Source organism: Echinops telfairi, unplaced genomic scaffold, assembly GCF_000313985.2.
Source record: "Echinops telfairi isolate 266 unplaced genomic scaffold, ASM31398v2 ScPeMD7_17;HRSCAF=63, whole genome shotgun sequence".
Lineage (NCBI taxonomy): Eukaryota > Metazoa > Chordata > Mammalia > Afrosoricida > Tenrecidae > Echinops > Echinops telfairi.
The window spans coordinates 3,676,189-3,693,574 of NW_022103914.1; the positions used below are offsets into that span (position 1 = coordinate 3,676,189).

Here is a 17,386-nt window from a genome sequence, read left to right on the forward strand (position 1 = left end):
CCACCTTTCTCTCTGCTCTGTTCTTCCTCGTTGCTGAGGCGTTGAGGTCAACCCACGAAGACCCCGTGGGTGCAGAGCCGAACGGTGCCATCCTGTTTTCAAAGCTGTGACCTTTGGAAAGCCCATGGTCACCAGGCCCGTCTTCTGGGGAGACGCTGCATGGGCTCAGACTGCCAACCTGTCAGCTAGCAGAGCCTTAGGCATCTGCACCACCTCCTCTTGCTTATCACGCCCTTCCTTCCAGGGGGTCTCTTCCATGGGGCTCGGGCGGTGGTGTGCAGGCCCTTGCGATCTTCTGCCCCTGACTGAACGCCCGCCGGGGAAGGCGCTCTGCAGCCGGGCAAAGCTGAGGGCGGGAGGCCTGGAGCACGCCGGGACACCCAGGCTGTGAGACCACGCAGGCTTGCTGCCCAGAGTGTTAGGCATGTGATTTAAACTCCCTCCGCTGAAGATGGGGAGCGAACCCAGTCCTGGCGGAGGTGGGGGACATTGTGAGATGGTTTTGATGAGTGTGGGTCCTAAGCACATGGACCCAAAGCGGAACCAACCCACTGTTGTCAAGTTGACGACAACTCGGCAACTGTAGTGGGGATCTGCCCCATAGGACAGTGGTTCTCAACCTCCCTTTAATACAGCGCCTCATGTGGAGGTGACCTCCTATGTGGGCATCTCTGCGTGTGGGCAGACCCGCCTGGAGACAGATAGAGGAGCGCTGTCTCAGTTCCTGAGACCATTGGAAATACGGTCTTAGGCGACCCCTGTGAAAGGGTTATTTGACCCCCTTGGGGGTCACGACCCACAGGTGGAGAATTGCTGCCATAGGGTTTCAAGGCTGGACATCTCAATGGAAGCAGACGGCCATGTTTCCTCTGGTGAAGCGGCTGATGGGTTTGAACCACGGACCTTCTGGTTATCAGCGGACTGCTGACAGGACTCCATTAGCACAGAGAGGAAGCTCACAGAGATTGATGATGAGGACGATGCCCTTTACCTGCCAGGTTACAGCGGTTTACCAACATCCTCACTCTAAACACTCGGCAAGCGCTAGCCCGCTTACCTATCTCCAGCGATAGCCCAATAAAAAAGATGAGTGAGTTCTCTTACTCGACACATTTCCCATCGTCCATCGACTGATAGCCCGCCAGACACACACACTCCGAGCCCCCGCCGTCTGCCCTCAGCAAACACTGCTTCTTGTCCTCCCGGTTGCAGTTGGGACAGTCGAGAGCTTCAAAACAAACAGAGTGGTATCCCCCCGAGTCACTTCCAGACAAACTTCTTCAGCCCCCAAAGCCCCAGGTCACAAAATGCATCTTTTCTTGGTGAAAGTGCTCCCAGAACGTGCTCCCAGGTAACTGCCCAGGGCTGCCGAAGGAAGCCCCTAGCTGAAGCCCACATCAGGCAGTCAATGTCTAAGGCCTCTTTCACGGGGCTCCAGCCTCCTCGGAAACATGAGAGGACTTGCGCCCCCAAGCAAAATCCTCTTAGGAGCTCTCAGGGGCGGTGGTGTTTCAAAGCAGGTAGAGCACTTACCAATACAGAACGCCATCTGAGGGTTGGGTCTTTGGAACCCATCTTTGCATTCACATTGTACCCCGCTGTCGCAGTCATCTCCACGGTCTTTTTTACAGCCATAAAAGTCACACCGAGACTGCGCTAAGGGGGAGGCACAGACAAGGCAAAAACTCAGTCAGCAGGACACAGGCTCAAACCCACCGCCAGTGAGTCCATGCTCCGGTCCTAGCGACCTGATAGGACAGGGTAGCACTGCCCCAGCCGTGTCTGAGAGGGTACCTCTTCACAAGAATGGAAAGCCACATAGCCCCCTCCCCTCGAATAACGGAATAATGGAAATGTGGCTAAAGGGAGACAAAGGACAGTGTGAGACACAAAGTAACAATAACACTATGTAATTGATCAAGGACACAGGAGAGTGGGAGGGAGGGGGTGGAAAGAGGAGCTTATATCAAGGGCTCCAGCAGAAAATGTCTTGGAAATGATGATGGCAACATATGTCCAAAGGTGCTTGATCCAATTGATGTGTGGAATGTTATAAGAGCTGTAAAAGCCTACAGTTCAAAAAAATTTTTTAAAGAGAATAGAAAGCCTTGTCATTTTCCCAAAGAGCTGCTGGTGGTTTGGAACTGCTGACCTTGTGGTAAGTAGCCCAATGTGTAACCACTACACCTCCAGGGCCCTCCCAGTAAGGTGCATGGACTGATTGCTTTGTGAAAGCACCCCAGTTTGCTTCTTTATACGTTTAGGGATTCACCCAGTGAATATCTGGGAATCTAAAATCCAGCTCCCTAGGCCTAGTATTAAGGTGACTAGGCATCCTGCTTTTGGCAGGACAGTTCCAATTTTTAACAAGTTGTCCCGCGTCCCGTGGCGTTTTTAAAAAGTCCCGATTTTTGGAAGGAATGCACAACAAGCTAGGGTATATGGTTTTTGGCTGCCATGTGGCTATTTCGCCAGGATATGAGTTTTACCAATGGTGTCCCGCTTCACCAATGTTAAAATCTGGTCACCTTAGGCTAGTTCCTTCTGTCCTTGGAGCCAAATGAATTCAATCAGTGCAATGAAATGATGTTGAATCATATTTGAACCTAGACAGAATCCCCACACAGACCACTCCGCATCCCGTGCGAGGTTGCGAGGTCCAGACTTGAAGCACGATGGGAATTTTCTCCAGTCATTTCTGCCAGGAAGAATTGAATGGACAGCCCGGAGGGGGTGGAGTCTGAGGAGGGGCTCACAGGGCAGGGGAGCCACCCCCCCTCCCCGCTTTGGCAGAATTGTAAGTAGGTTTTTTGCGTTTGGTTGTTTTCTCAGTCCCAGAGCATTTCCCTCCCAGGTGAGAAAAGGCATGATGACCATCTTTGTGAAAAGCTGAAGAAAGAGCGAACAGGTGGGGAAAACTGTCAAGGGGCAGGTTAACATTGGCAAAAAGAGAATGATGCTTTCACACACTAGGTCTGGGAGGTCGCCATCATTTAAAAAAGCAAAGGAGGAGGAGGAGAGAACCGGGTGGAGGTGGTGGGGAGGAGTCGGGGTGGAGATTAGGAGGGTGGTAGACAGGGACCCGGGAGAAGGGGGTTTCAAGAAGAGAGGGAGACCCATTCAAGTGCCACAGAGAAGTCAGATACGGCGCAGCAGCTCAACAACCGGCTGATTTGGATTAGGTAGCCAGAGCTGAGAACAGCGACACAAAGCCTCCACGGAGACTGGCCTGAGTAGGTGCCTCAGGATGAACTCAGGACGTCTGTCTCCCTCCAACTGATTCACCTTTCGCTGTGCCCATGACTTTTGGATGGACCCCGTGCTCGGTCGTGTGGATGGTTTGGGCCGTTGCGACAGGCAAACATGATGTACGCGTAGACTTGTGCATTGGAACGACCCCCTTGCTACTCTTGAAACCCTGTGTGACTGTCCTGCTGCAGGAAGCCAGACCACATGGAGCAGAGCCAAAGCATCCGCTGAGCCATCTTTGATCAGCAGCTGAAGTGAATTCAAGAGAGAGTAGCCCAGCTGCGCGCAGCCTGAGTTCAGACCCACAGAGTGATGGCGTTGCAATGCAGACATGGGTCTTCCTCAGTGGCTGGCAACAGAGCAAATGTCGATTGTGACAGTGCCCTTGGGGTGTCTGTGTCAGCCTGAAGGGCAGCGGTGCAGGTGGAACAGTCCGTCATCATTTGGGAAGCACCAACTTGGCGACCGGGTCTCTTTACCCTCCTCCTTTCATTGGCTTCTGCCCACGGGCTGTTTTCCTGGTCATTTCTATTTTTTCCAAGAGGAGTACAAGCCAGGGAATTTGGTCATTGGGAAGATGGTGGGAAAGAAGGTATCGAAGCCAATGGAGAGAAGAAAGTGAAGAACAAATTGGCTAAAAGATAATCGGGAGATATCTCTGGGTACAATCCTACAGCGCTTCGCCCCCCTTCTCACATGTAATGATCCAGTTCTCGGAAAGGAAGGCAGGTCTTGCAGTAAATTCAGAATAAAATTCTATGATACTTACTATCGTATCCTTCAATGGCACCTTTACTATTGTTCACTCCTTGCTCAATGATGTCAGACACATTCGTCTCAGTCCGATTCGTAGTTTTTATCAAAATGTTTACTACGGACACATCAACAGTTATGGTGGCACGCACTCCAGATCTTGAGAAAGTAGAGGTTCTGAAGAAGAAATGAATCGGTGTCACTTGGGGAATTGAGTCGAAGGATCAACACACAGGTCTCCTAGTCGGGGTCCTGTCCCACTGCTCCGCCTCCACAATTGGGACCCATCCGTGGAGCATGGGGTTGCAATCAGATAGCCGCTTACAGGCCCTGAGGTGGCTGTTTGATGCTCTCTCAGAGGAAATCTATGACTCAAACAGCACTCTATTGGAAGTTAAACTGAAAAACCAACTGCCTGATGCCTCGATGTGTTTCCATAACTATCGTGGAGGAGGGCGCCTCTGCTGCAGTTCGGCTTTCACATTGTTCCTAGATAATAAAGTCCCAAGCTGTCAGCAACAAACTGTCCTGAGATCTGTACAGTCCCCAAATCTGTAACACACACACTCTCTCTCTCTCTCTCTTCTTTATTTTTAGGGTTTTGTTTTGTTTTGACTTTAAATGCATATTGTCGCTCTTCATAGTGATGCCTAAGTATCAGCTTGGTACATGCCTCATTGACTAAAACTACGTGAGCACTCCCGAGTACAACTTCCCTCTCGCTGCCATTCCGTGGTTTCTGACTCACAGAGACCTGACAGGACAGGGTAGAACTGGCCCGATGAGTTTCTGAGATGGTAGCTCTTTCCAGAACTAGAAAGTCTCATCATTCTACTGTGGAGTGGCTGATGGCTTTGAACTGCTGACATTTTGGAACCCACTACGCCTTGGAAGCTACTTAGGAGAACTGTGGGCCATCATTTTTAGGAACCAAGAGTCTGGAGGTAGCCAGGACTAGAGCAAGCAACATTTGAAATAGTTCGTGGTCCCTTGTCCCACAGCTGTTGGGCTGTGACATCTCGGGCTTGTCCTTTGGGAGACAGGGCACACCCTCCTGCCTGCGCATGCACCAGGCCATCACCTCTGTCCCTGTCAAACAACAAGCCTGAGGTTTCAACAGGACTCCTCTCAACTCAAAAGGGATTTTAGAAAAAAGGTTTTTTTCAATTGCTTTCTACCCTGCACAATTCATTCATGATAGAATTGGGTGGGGTGGGAGTGAAATGTATAGGGTAGTGAGACAGAAGTACTTTATGCAGGTTGAAATGACCGTGGGTTGAAATGATCGTTTCTGGCCAGGTTGAAAATGGCCAAAAGTCTAAGGCATGGTTCTGCACTGGTTCGTTCCAGTTGGACCTCCTCCTGTGAACTTGCATTTCCACCCAGATGTACTGAATCAGAGACTCTGGTATAACAAATTCCTTTGTGATTCTGATAGTCCACTGGGAGCTTCTTACGTGTAAACATAAGAATAGGAGAGGGCTTCAAAAAGTTCATGAACAAAATAAATTTAATGATCGTGGAACTTTTCCATGAATTTTCCGAAATCTCCCCACTTAAGCATATGTAGCCTGTTAAAATGCAGATTCTGATTTAGGACATCCGTGTGGAAATTCTTAGCAGAGGGTCAGACGGGAATGAGCCAGTTGGATGCCCTGATTCAAAGAGAAGTTTGGAGATGAGAAATTCTAAGGGCCTTTCCAACTCTAACCTCTGCACAGTCGGCGAAGACCTTGGCCATTCAGAGGAGAGAGACAACAGTGTGAGTTGGAACTTCAGGAAGCCTTCTGGGTGAGACCCCGGCAACTTGTGCTGTACTGCACCCCAAAAGAAGGGGTTAGTTCCCTTCTGTACCCCGAGATCACAGGCAAAAGTGTGCTTACAAGCAGCCCTGGTTCCCTTTGAGTAACTCCTTAAGAATTACAGGAGTGCCATAGTTTCGGGGAACCCCCCCAAATGACTCTGTGGTCCCACAACCTACTTGGGAAATCAAAACCAACACGTCGAAACCTACTATGTGCCGGGCACTGTGCAGGGGAAATCTTACAAACATCATCTCCTTGCTCCACACCTGTGTCGCACTTTCACAGATGAGGCAGTCAGGGTTCAAGAATGTTAGGACACTTGCCCCATCACGCAGTGAGTGAGCCACGCCAGCGTTCGGACCAGGGCTTCCGACTGGTTTCAACAGGTCTGTTCCTGGCACCATGGTGGTGGCAGCACTGGGACAAAGCTGGGTATGTGACATGTACCCGTACTGGAATGGCAAGTGCAATGGGAAAGGGGCTCGGTCAGAGACTTGAACTGGAGAATGGGAAGCGACACCACGAGCGCTTTCAGGAGCCTGATGCAGGAGGGTCTTCGTCAAGGTTGTGGAGTGAGGACAGACGCGGTCAAAGCAGCATGATGGGCTCCTGTCTTTGAGGGGGGCATGAGCGTCTCTGACTCTGTCCAGTTATTCGGTTGTTACACAGTGGGCACGCGGCCCTTGTTTTCTAAGATGGAAATGAAGTTTCTAGCAGGTTTTCCATCCATATTTTTCTGCCTGTGGCATTTTAACCCCCGTGGGACACAGACAGCTGTGTGCTGATGACAGACGGTGGTCACTCTTGCTTTGAATGTGTCTCCAGAGCCTTGCCCGTAATGTTGATCACCAAAAGTCCTGCGCCCATCTTTCCTCCCTAAGGGTTCTGGAGCCTCGTGTGGGAGGTCGGATTATTGGCAGGGGAACTGCTATTTGTTTCTTGAGTGAAAATATCAAACAACAGCTTTGGTGGCTATGCATGGCCCTAGCTTACAACAGCAACGGTTGAACTGGTTGGAACCAGTTGGACGCCCTGATCCAAACCCGGATTTGGCTGATTCTCACATATTGTTTTTAATCCTCACCTTCTATTCATGAACTCTGTGTTGTTCACTAAATCAAACCGAACACCCTGAAAGAATTCCTAGCCCTCCCTCAGCAGCCTCCTTCCCATTTCTCTCTTCAATTAGGCAAACAGACATCCGCCTCCAAAATACCTTATCAGTCCACTGTAAACTTACCTGACTTCAATAATTACAGTCTGACCATATTCATCTCTAATATCTTTAAATGTGGAGTTAAACTGTGGAGAAGAATATATTGAATAATTACATAGCGCAAAACACAGACATGATATTCTCTCTCTGTTTTAACATAAAGCATCTCTAAATACATTCATGTACATATGCATGGATTATAACAACACAACTGTTTATTCTGACTGTCATGCCCTTGAATGCCCTCCAGGAATCTTTGCCATGAAGTTAGTTGGTTGAGTGTTTTTCTGGTTTCCATCAGATAACTAACTTACATCAGAATTTTATCTATTTTATAGCAAAGATTCCTGGACCAGATAAAATATAATAGTCTTAAAAATAAGATGGCTGTGGTAGATATATAATAGTTTGCCAATTTGAGGATTAAGAGTGTAGGGGTGGACTCTAGCTTGTCAATCAGATCATAGCCAATTAGGCTTCTGTGTGGGCATGGCCTTCTCCTGAGAATTCTGGGAAATCTGGTACTTCCTCCTTAGACGGGGGAGGAAACACTTCTCTCTCTCTGCCACTCCCTGGGAGACACTGCAGCTGACAAGGCACATGGAACTATGCTAGTGCCCTGAGCTGGGGAAGCCACAACCAGACCTGATGCAACCAGACCCCTGAAGCCAGAGAAGCCACGGGGAGACCCCTGCCAGCGCTGAGATGCTTACAACGCCACTGGATCCGAAGACTTTCCACCCACTGGCCTGTGATCCTTCTGCATTTGGCATCACCGCATGTGTTTCGTGAGTCTGAAGAGGACTTTACATATTGATATTGGACATATGGGTTAATATCAGACTTAGGGCCTTGGACTGGACTGGGTTGGGATGCTTTCTTAATGTACAATTGCTCTCATATATAAACCTCTTCCTTATACACGTATGTGTGTCTATGGATTTGTTTCTCTAACACATACTTATTAAATTTATTTTTTAAACTGTATGGCTAACTTCTGCCTGTTTGTTAGACTTATCTCTGTGTGTGCATCATACATTGATCAATTTCCCCAAGAAGTTCCCTTTGCCATTGCCTGTCTTGCTGAGGGCATGATGCTACAGGCTCATGCTAAGAAATTGAAATTGCTAAGGAGGGTAGATCTAGCCCATAAAGCAGATGGGTCTTTTGGAGGGCATTTCTGAGAGCGGAGAAGGAGCAGCTCACTAGCATTCCCAGAAGGACACAAGCTAGATTGGGAAGCACATAGGATGTGTTGAGTCTAAAGTCAAGTGTCTGCAGGTGCTAGCTGTCGCCCAGTTCTTGGGACCTCCCTTTGCTCGTTGGGAACACGGAGCTGGCAGTGCTTCCTGGCACACAAGCCTCTCACTATGCACGAAGTGAGGCAGACACAGGGCACTGTGAGCTCTCAGGGGCTCCAAGACCAAACTCACTGCTGTTGAGTGGATTCCAACTCACAGCAACCCAATAGGACAGGGTAAAACGGCTCCTGGGGGTTTCTGAGAAAGTAACTCTTGACGGGAGGAGGAAGCCTCATCTTATTCCCCAGAGCAGCTGGTGGTTTCGAACTGCTGACCACTATGCCACCTGGGCTCCTTCCAGGGCTCCGCCACAGGTGATTAGGATTAGATTCGGGTTGTGTTCCCAGAACAGACACTCCAGGTCCTTTTAAGGGAGTGGCCAGAGATGAATTGGGACCATTGGAGGGACGGAGGGGAGGGGACCCTAACTGGAATGAGACTCACTGATGGCAAGAAGAGGATTTTCTCAAGACTCCATCCTCTCCTCTCCCCATAGCACCTCATGCCTGGCCGCGTACAGCCAGTACTACTGACTGGTGACTGACTGACTAAGGTGCAAGACACCAGCCGATCCGGGGTGAGGGAGGTTTGTTTTAGGAGGTATGACTGTAGATCCAGATCAGTGTTGGACCTTTTTATAATCTTTTATTTCTCCTCAGAGTAGCTCCCATTGTAAAAGAGCAGCGCCATCTCTGGCATTTAATAGGCGTAGTAAGATTCTTTCTCTTGTCTTTTCGGCAAATTCAAATACAGCTTGCCCTCTGGCTAGCCTGGACAGCCTTATATCCAGGTCAGCCTAAACTCCTTTCTAATAATACTTTAAATATGAGAAATCATTGGTGTTTCTGTAGACAATTAGAAAGGTTCCACTGAGATGGGTGAAGGGAGACATCCGTCAGTGTAAGACATGAAATCATAATAATGGTAATTTATAAATTATCAAGAGTTCAAGTTCATTAAGGGAGGGGGTTGTGGGGAGGGAGAGGGGAAATGAGGAGCTGATACCAAGGACTTAAGTAGAAAGAAAATGTTTTGAAAATGAGGATGGCAACCAATGTACAAATGTGCTTGACACAATGGATGGATGGATGGATGGACTGTGATAAGAGCTGTATGAGTCCCCAGTTAGATGATTAAATTAAAAAAAAGAAATAATGAAAGAAACGTCCCACTTGGGAATGAGTCTACTGAATGATCTCAAGAGATTCTTCTAGCTTCCCAATTGCCCATTGTCCATTGAATCTTCCTAATCCCAAAGATGAGCTTGAGAAATCAACATCAGGTTTAGAATAAAGGATTTCAACTCCCTTTGCCCCTCTCTTCCAAGTCATCCTTGGAGGACGCTAGGATATTACATACATCTATCTCTAAAGGGGTTTAAGGTTGGACAAGAAGCCAGGGCCTATGCAAATGGACTTGCCCACCTCTGTCCCACACAGAACCAGCAGTCCAGGAGCCATGGGGTCAAGTGAGTTCAAGTTCAAATCCTATTCTCCCCACTTATCATCCAGGGCCCTAACTTGGCTGGGCCTCGATGGCTTCACATGTAAAATGAACCCAATAGTCCTAACTCCTCCAAGGGCTAGTTTCAGCATTAGAATTATGCTGTGTAAAATACCAGGCAGAGAACCCTATACATGCGAACAATGGGACATTTCCCAATCCCCATGGGGACTGTCCATCTGGCCCCGCTGAACAGAAATGAACTTGGGAGAATTCCTAGGGCCTGAGCTGGTTCTGGCCTGGCCAAAATGGCTAAGAAGATCTTGAAAGCAAGTGGCCTCCACTTTCCTGTCTTTCCTTCATGGATCCCAAGGGGGTGCTGGCCTATGCTTTTTGATTCAAAGCCCCTCAGACGTGCTCCTCCTGGGGCCGTGAAGCCTCAAGGAGAGCATGTCTCCACCAGGCCGTGAAGACCGGGGAAGAGGCCTGTGGCTTTGTGGCACTCGCAGACCTAAAGCAAGCTTGGCCAGCACTGAGAAGGACAGCCACAGAGCCCACCCAGCTCCTCGAGGTAGGAATATGTTGCCGCTGTCCTCACTGAGGTAGGGACAGGTGGATAATTGGGTGTGGGTCCAGGGTACGAGGGTGAGCCTGGGCCAGCGGCCCACCAAGCAGACATGGCTCGTCAAAGGGTTTTGCCCGAACAGCACCAGCCCCTGCTGTTCCGTCCTGAGCACCCGTTCTCTGTTCATCTCCAAAACCATTCCCGTCAGCCTTCAATAAGTGGGATTCGCTCCAATCACCAAACTCTATAATGATGATCTAATTAGTATTTTTTAATAGATTGTTTTATTGGGGGCTCTTATCATAATCCATTCATCCATTGTGTCCAGCACATCTGTACATATGTTGCCATCTTCCTTTTCAAAACATTTTCTTTCTACTTGAGCCCTTGGTATCAGCTCCTCTTTTTCCCTTCCTTCCCCCACCTCCCCACCCTCATGACCCTTGCTAAGTTATAAATTATTATTGTTTTCATATCGTACACCCACCTTTCTGTTGTCCATCCCCCTCAGGTTGGGGGATGGCGGTGGCGGGTGGCGGGGTGTTATACGTCAATCCCTGCGGATGATCTCCTTCTTAATGGTAAGACACCTCCAAAGACTAAGAGTTCAGCTTTTAAAGAGTTTCTCCACCAAGGGTTTCGAGATGTATGTATAGCCTCCCCAAACCCCCATCTTTAAAATTAAACTTTGAGAAACATGGGCAGGGTGCTCTCTGAGCTCCACATCTAACCCCTGTGGGACCAGAATGGAACACCGATCCCTTTCACGCCAACATGGTCTCCGTCATCGTTATCCAAATGGAGTGAAGCGGCTGGTTTTCTTTCATCCTGCTTGGCAGCTGTGGGTGAGGTGGGGGGGGGCAGGGTGGCAAGTAGCAGACGTCCCTTCACTTGGAGTTTCTATTTCAGGTGCACAACCTTATGCACAGGTTCTTCGAGATCCAAGACACCCAGCTGGGGAGGGGTAGGTGCACCCAGAGGGCTCAGGGCAGCTGTTGTTTACCAGCAAGGCGGCCTTTCACCATCGGAACAACCAAAACAGCCGTACCAGTATGAGCTAACCAGGTGTTAGAACAACGCATACTTAGACCAAGAAAAACCAACCCATTGCCACCGAGTTGACGCCAACTCATAGCTGCTCTATAGGGCAGAGGAGAACAGTTCCCTGGTTTCTGGAGGCTGCACATCTTTATAGGTGCAGAAAGCCTCATCTTTTTCCCACCGAGATGGTGGTGAGTTTGAACCACTGACCTTAGGTTAGCAGCTCAACGTGCAACCCACTAGCTAGCAGAGGCTCCTTTATACATAAAAGAAGGTAAGTGCATACTTACAAAGTCATTAACCTTATTATGTAGTTTTTCATAGGCCACAGAAGTTTTATCCTTCAAAGCAGACATATCTGATTCCTTCATTCTAATGGACCCAGGGAATATTTTTCCTGAAATTCAAACAGAACCTTTCTGTATGATTTGATGTAAAGAGAGTCATTTTGATTTTGTTGCAAACCAGATATTTTTGGTGTCCAAAATAACTTAAAAGCAATGGATGAGACATACCCAATGAAACATATGCTCATCCAAATGGGTTTTGCACATTCTTTACATTGACGACATCACCATTTTCCCCACGCAGACTGTTTTCTTATTGTAAAAGTGATAGTACAACAACAGGACAGGAACTTTTAAAATACGGACAGTGTAACCCATAATCCCACCCAACCTTACACAAGTATTTTCATTTGGGATTTTTTCCCCCGGCTCTTTTTCATGTTAACGTGTATTTTCGCATAGCTTCCCTCCTGAGTTTCCACAGCGCTTCTTCGTTGGACATGATCAGCCTATTGATCAAGTCACCACCTCCTCTCACCGTCAGCTTCTCACCAGCTGCATCCTAGTCTCTGAAGCATGTGCACCGTTCACGGATTTGACACTTTTTGTGATCGTAGGACGTAAAACCTTCTGCTGTTAAACACAAGGCTGCGATGACCATCTTTATGTATAAATCCTTGCTTTGGGTAATTGGGGTCATTTCCTTAAGCAGATTCCCAGAAATGAGGTTCTTAGGGCAAAAGAGATGAACTTTCTTAAGGTTGCTGATGCATCTCTTACTAACGCTCATGGCCAATACCATGCCGTCCTAGCCCACAGAACCGGTCTGCTCCGGCCACTCGTGGGACTGAGCAGGTTTTACCTATTAGCCTCGGGCCTTCATGACAGTTAGTAATCGAACTCCTCCGCCTCCCCCCCCCCCAAAGAAAGCCTTTGACAAAGGGTATGCAAAGGGGTGCCCAGAAAGTGCATTTCTGGAGCTGAGAGGCTGAGACTCCTCTAGAGGAAAGCTCCGCTGTCGCAGGGCGAGCACTTCCTGTGGGCTCTGAGGGCATCGAGCCGGAAGACCAGGCTCCAGGACCTGACAGTGGGGTGGCAGGCACATCACCGCCCTCATTCTGCCTCCGACCCTACATTGTCCTCACTGTGTGAGTCTCTTGTGCGAATGCCTGCGCGCTGGGCTGTAAACGAAAGACGAACGGCTTCTCATCCATCCAGAGGCACCTGGGCAGATTTGTTTCCAAAAAACTCACCCATGGACGCAGGTCCCCTCGGACCCCCATTGAGTTGGCAAGAGTCAGAATGACCCTGATGGTTCTGCTGATTTGGGGTGTCATGTTTGCTCAACAGCTTCACCCCTCTCGCTCACTTTTTGTTCTTGTGACCCCACTCCCTGGAGCAGGTTGAGTGAAAGGCCACACCCACAGCCATGTGCACACAGCCCCCCCCTGGCCCCCCCACCCCCGCTCTTTTCCTCTCTCCCTGAGATATAGGCAGGAGCCTCTTCACTTCTTGGCTGGCTTTTGATGCCTCCAGGTTTTCCGGCCTCACTCGTATTCCGGAATTTCTCTTGAGTTTTCTATCCTGAGATTCAGAGCTGTGCCACCCTCCATTCCTCAAACTCACCTTCCTGACACTTGGACTCCTTATAGTAGTACCTCGTGGAACACAGGCAGAAAAAGGTGCTGTTCAGGGGAACACAGGAAGAACCATCCTTACAGGACGCCTGGTCGCACGGATTGGTGGGCTCTTAAATGGAATAGAAAGAGACACATATTCTTAGCTCTCTGGGCCTCCCTCCTGCGTGCTTTTCATTCCTTGCCTGTGTTACTCCCTGATAACCCTTCCCACTTTCAACTCTAGGGGCCCCGGGGGGCAGAGGAGGCCTGCTCTTTAGGGTTGCTGAGATGGAACATCTTGATGCGAGCAGAGAGCCTCATCTTTCTCCTGTGGAGTGGCGGATGGACTTGAGCCCCCAACCCTTGCAGTCAGCTACCCAACATGCACTTAACCCATTGTGCCGCCAGGGCTCTTTGGCGCACACCTAGAAGACCTAAAAACAAACGAAAGTGGAGTTTAGGGGTTTCCGTTTTTAATATCATGAGGGAGTTAGTTGCTGAAATCTGGAAGCCATGGGGTTGCAGCCGGGAAAGGCCAGGGCTAAGTGGGCAAGGGTCTTCTTAGGGAATAAGATAGCAGGCCTCCTAATTCGAGGCCATCCAGAATCTCTGAATCTTGAAGATCGCCCAGAATTCTTCTGCCTCCTCCTAGGTGAAGGGAGCCCTGGTGACGCTGTCCCATCAACCTTAGGCAGCTAACCATTCACGAGGTCCCCAGTTCAAACTCACCAGCTGCTGCGTGGGGGAAAGATGAGGCTGTCTGCTCCTGTAAAGGTTTACAGCCTCGGAAACCCTATCTAGGGTGGCCATGAGTCAGAATTGACACCATGGCCGTGTGTTTTTGTTTTGTTTTTTAATGAGTCAGAATTAAATCGATAGCAATCTGTTTGGGTCCAGGGTTCCCCCAAACCATTTTATCTAAAGTGCTGTAGGTTTTGGAAAGGTACAATCACTGCTTTTTAGAGAGGGGCAGGCCAGGGGCTCCCAACCCCCACTCATGCCACAGTCTGAATATAGGCCCCACAAACGCAGAGAGAGCAGAGGGACGCTGAGGAGGAGGCGTGCGCTCATGGTGCAAACACCTTCTTGCCCCTGACAGGGACTTCCCGCTCAGGCAGGCTGGACCACGTTTCCTGTCTCCGGAGAAGGGATTCGATCTGAAGAAGGGAGCTAGCCTGGTCACGCTGGCCGGCTAGTTCCTGCGCATCTGCCAAAGAAAGTCATCCTGGATGTGGTTCCGGACTAGCTCGAGAGTCCGACAACCTTCAGGGCTGTTGAGAGATTTCTTACAAACGGATCTCTAAGTAAAACCACGGGTTTCCCAACAGCTCTTTCTAGTATAAGCTTTAGAGTCGAGGATGCTCCTCTTTGGTGTAAACAAACTCCTTTTCGGTGTATGCAGCAACGCGCGTGCCTGCTGGCCCTGCAGAGACGATCTCTGCAGAAGATGGCTACCTACAATATTTGCCTCAGGGGAAGCAGACTGGGGCTCTCATGCTCGGAAGTCTGGGCTGGAAGGGAGAGTGACTTTAATTTTTTGTCCCCTCTTAAATATTCTTTGATTATGCTTTGCGTGAGCGTTTACACAGATTCACGAGAGTTACTTTTTACCGTATATACTTTGTACCCTTTGAGCTACTTGGATCATAACCACGAGCCTCTTTTACTTTTATTAAAAAATAAAATCGATTTTTGGCAGTTCTACCCTGTCTGAGAGACTCGCAATGAGTTGGCATGGGGCAAAAGGAGGCAATATGGTTCCCCCCCTCAGACAAACCATGAACCAGGACTCTAAGCAAAACTATTGGGCTTTCAAAAACTCTAAGCCATTGGGCTTTCAGAAACTTCAGCCCTGAGCATGACTTGGAAAGTTCCAGGGACAAATAGAGGACATCTCTGGAGAACTCCGGCAAATAACTGCTCCTGGGTTTTCTCTCCAATGGCAAGGGACAGGCTAGTTAGCTTCTACTGTGGGCCAGGACTTTGGTACCTATGTCATGTAGCACCCCTTGTTACAGATGAAAGAGCCCCCATGGCGTGGTAGTTACGCGTTGGGCTGCTAACTGCAAGGTCAGCGGTTTGAAACCCCGCTTTGGGAGAAAGATGGAGCTTTCGACTCCAATTCAGAAACTCACAGGGGCAGTGCCTCCCTGTCCTGTGGGGTCACTGGCATTGCCATGGACTCGATGGCAGTGAGTTTTGTTTGTTTGTTTGTTTTTGTTTTTTACAGTTGGCTAAGCTCAAGCCAAGAACTTCAAGCTCTAAAGTTTGAGAGATCTTCTGGACCAAAATTGGTGAACTGTGGCTCATGGGCCCTCACTGTCCCACCTTCTATTTTTGCAAATAAGACTTGCAAACTGGGCCCGGTGAGGCCCCTTCATGTAGCCGTTTTCATGCTACCACGTCCTGTAACACAGACCATAGGTGATCCAAACATGTATTCTCTGGCCCTTTACAGATAACTTGTCTGGCCTCTGTTATAGAGCAAGCTTTGAGAAATGAGGTGGGCAATTTCTGTTTCAATCATTTCTGTTTGAGATTCAGCTGTATGGTTTAGATGCTCTCCACCAGATATCCATCATTTTGACACTGGTTCGGGTCAGACCGAGGCCTGTCAGAGTACGGTTTTGGTTTGATTTTTCATTCCTCAGGCTCAAAGACCATCACTTAGTTCAAATTCCAGACGGTGATATGTCCTCATAACTTTGGGTACAATGGACTCCTTCCTTAGGTAGGTCAAGGAGGTGGACCAGCAGGCCTAGCTAGAGAGCCAGTACTTACATGGACCTGGCCTTCTTAGAGACGCCGAAGCAAGTTCCCAAATCCCCCGAGCTGCCATCGAGTCCATGGCAATGCCAGTGACCCCACAGGACAGGGAGGCACTGCCCCTGCGAGTTTCTGAGATTGGAGTCGAAAGCTCCGTCTTTCTCCCAAAGCGGGGTTTCAAACCGCTGACCTTGCAGTTAGCAGCCCAACGTGTAACTACCACGCCATGGTAGTTACAGTAGACGTATGGGAAGGAGTTGTGGTGGAAAAGCTAGAGAGGTAGGCCTCAGAAACTCAAGCTCATAAAAAGCATTCCACGTCGGGCAACTAGCTTGAGATAGGATGGGCAGGTGTGTGTGTGGTGTGTGGGAGTGGGGTGGGGGAGTGAGGGCGTGGGGGAACGGTGAGTGGAGGAAGGGCAGGAGGAGAACAGGATGGAACCAAAGCTGATCTTTCAGGGTCTTTGTCATCTCTATTAGCCGCTGTGACTCAGATTTTAAGTCCATGGTTCATGTCTCAGGAAACTGAGTCTCCTCATCCCAATGTCCCTACCCCATCAGACCACACTGACTTTTCCCTTCCACAATGCTATGAACCCCCATGAAGAAGTCTTTGAGGGAAATGCTCTTACCTGTCCCTGCTCCAGGGGAGCTCGTAGATGGTCGAGTTTCTGAAGGGGTCGTTGCGTTTGCAGTTGCAATGGGAGCTCCGGTTGTGTTTGTTGCTGGGTCTGTAGTTGCGTTCGGAGCAGCGGTTGTTGCTGCGTTTGGAGCAGTGGTCGCAGCTGAGATTGGAGTTGTGGTTGTAGCTGGGGTTTTAGCAGTGGTTGTAGCTGGGGTTTTAGCAGTGGTTGTAGCTGGGGCTTTAGCTGTGGTTGTAGCAGTGGTTTTAGCTGTGGTTGTAGCAGTGGTTTTAGCTGGGGTTGAAGCTGGGGTTGTAGCTGGGGTTTTAGCTGTGGTTGTAGCTGTGTTTGTAGCTGTGTTTGTAGCTGGGGTTGTAGCTGGGGTTTTAGCTGCGGTTGTATCTGTGTTTGTAGCTGTGATTGTAGCTGTGACTGTAGTTGTGTTTGTAGCTGGGGTTTTAGCTGTGGCTGTAGGTGTTTGAGTTGTTGAGCTGCTGGTGACTGGAGGAGTAAAGAAAACAAGTTTCAGAAAACAACACATTGACTAAATGGTGGCAGTAACAGATAGCCCATTCTTAAAAAAATACTAACTTAATACTAACAGATAACTCATTCTTAAAAAAAAAATACATTTAATACATGTAAAACAGCATTAAAAATGAGAATGCTAATAATCTTAGATCTGTATATACTTGCCCACTCTCAAAAATCAGTGCCAT

General features: G+C 48.9%; 1 protein-coding gene across 1 annotated transcript in view; it reads right to left on the reverse strand.

The window, feature by feature from the left end:
• MUC13 (mucin 13, cell surface associated) overlaps positions 1-17,386 on the reverse strand; it is a 61,219-nt gene that overhangs the window by 6,079 nt on the left and 37,754 nt on the right. Inside the window, exons 2-6 of the mRNA XM_045287519.1 lie at positions 16,677-16,853; positions 13,287-13,318; positions 4,019-4,120; positions 1,534-1,656; positions 1,105-1,228 (exon numbers count right to left, since the gene is read on the reverse strand). Of these exons, the coding sequence (XP_045143454.1) occupies positions 1,105-1,228; positions 1,534-1,656; positions 4,019-4,120; positions 13,287-13,318; positions 16,677-16,853 (558 nt within the window). The remainder of the gene's footprint in view (positions 1-1,104; positions 1,229-1,533; positions 1,657-4,018; positions 4,121-13,286; positions 13,319-16,676; positions 16,854-17,386) is intronic.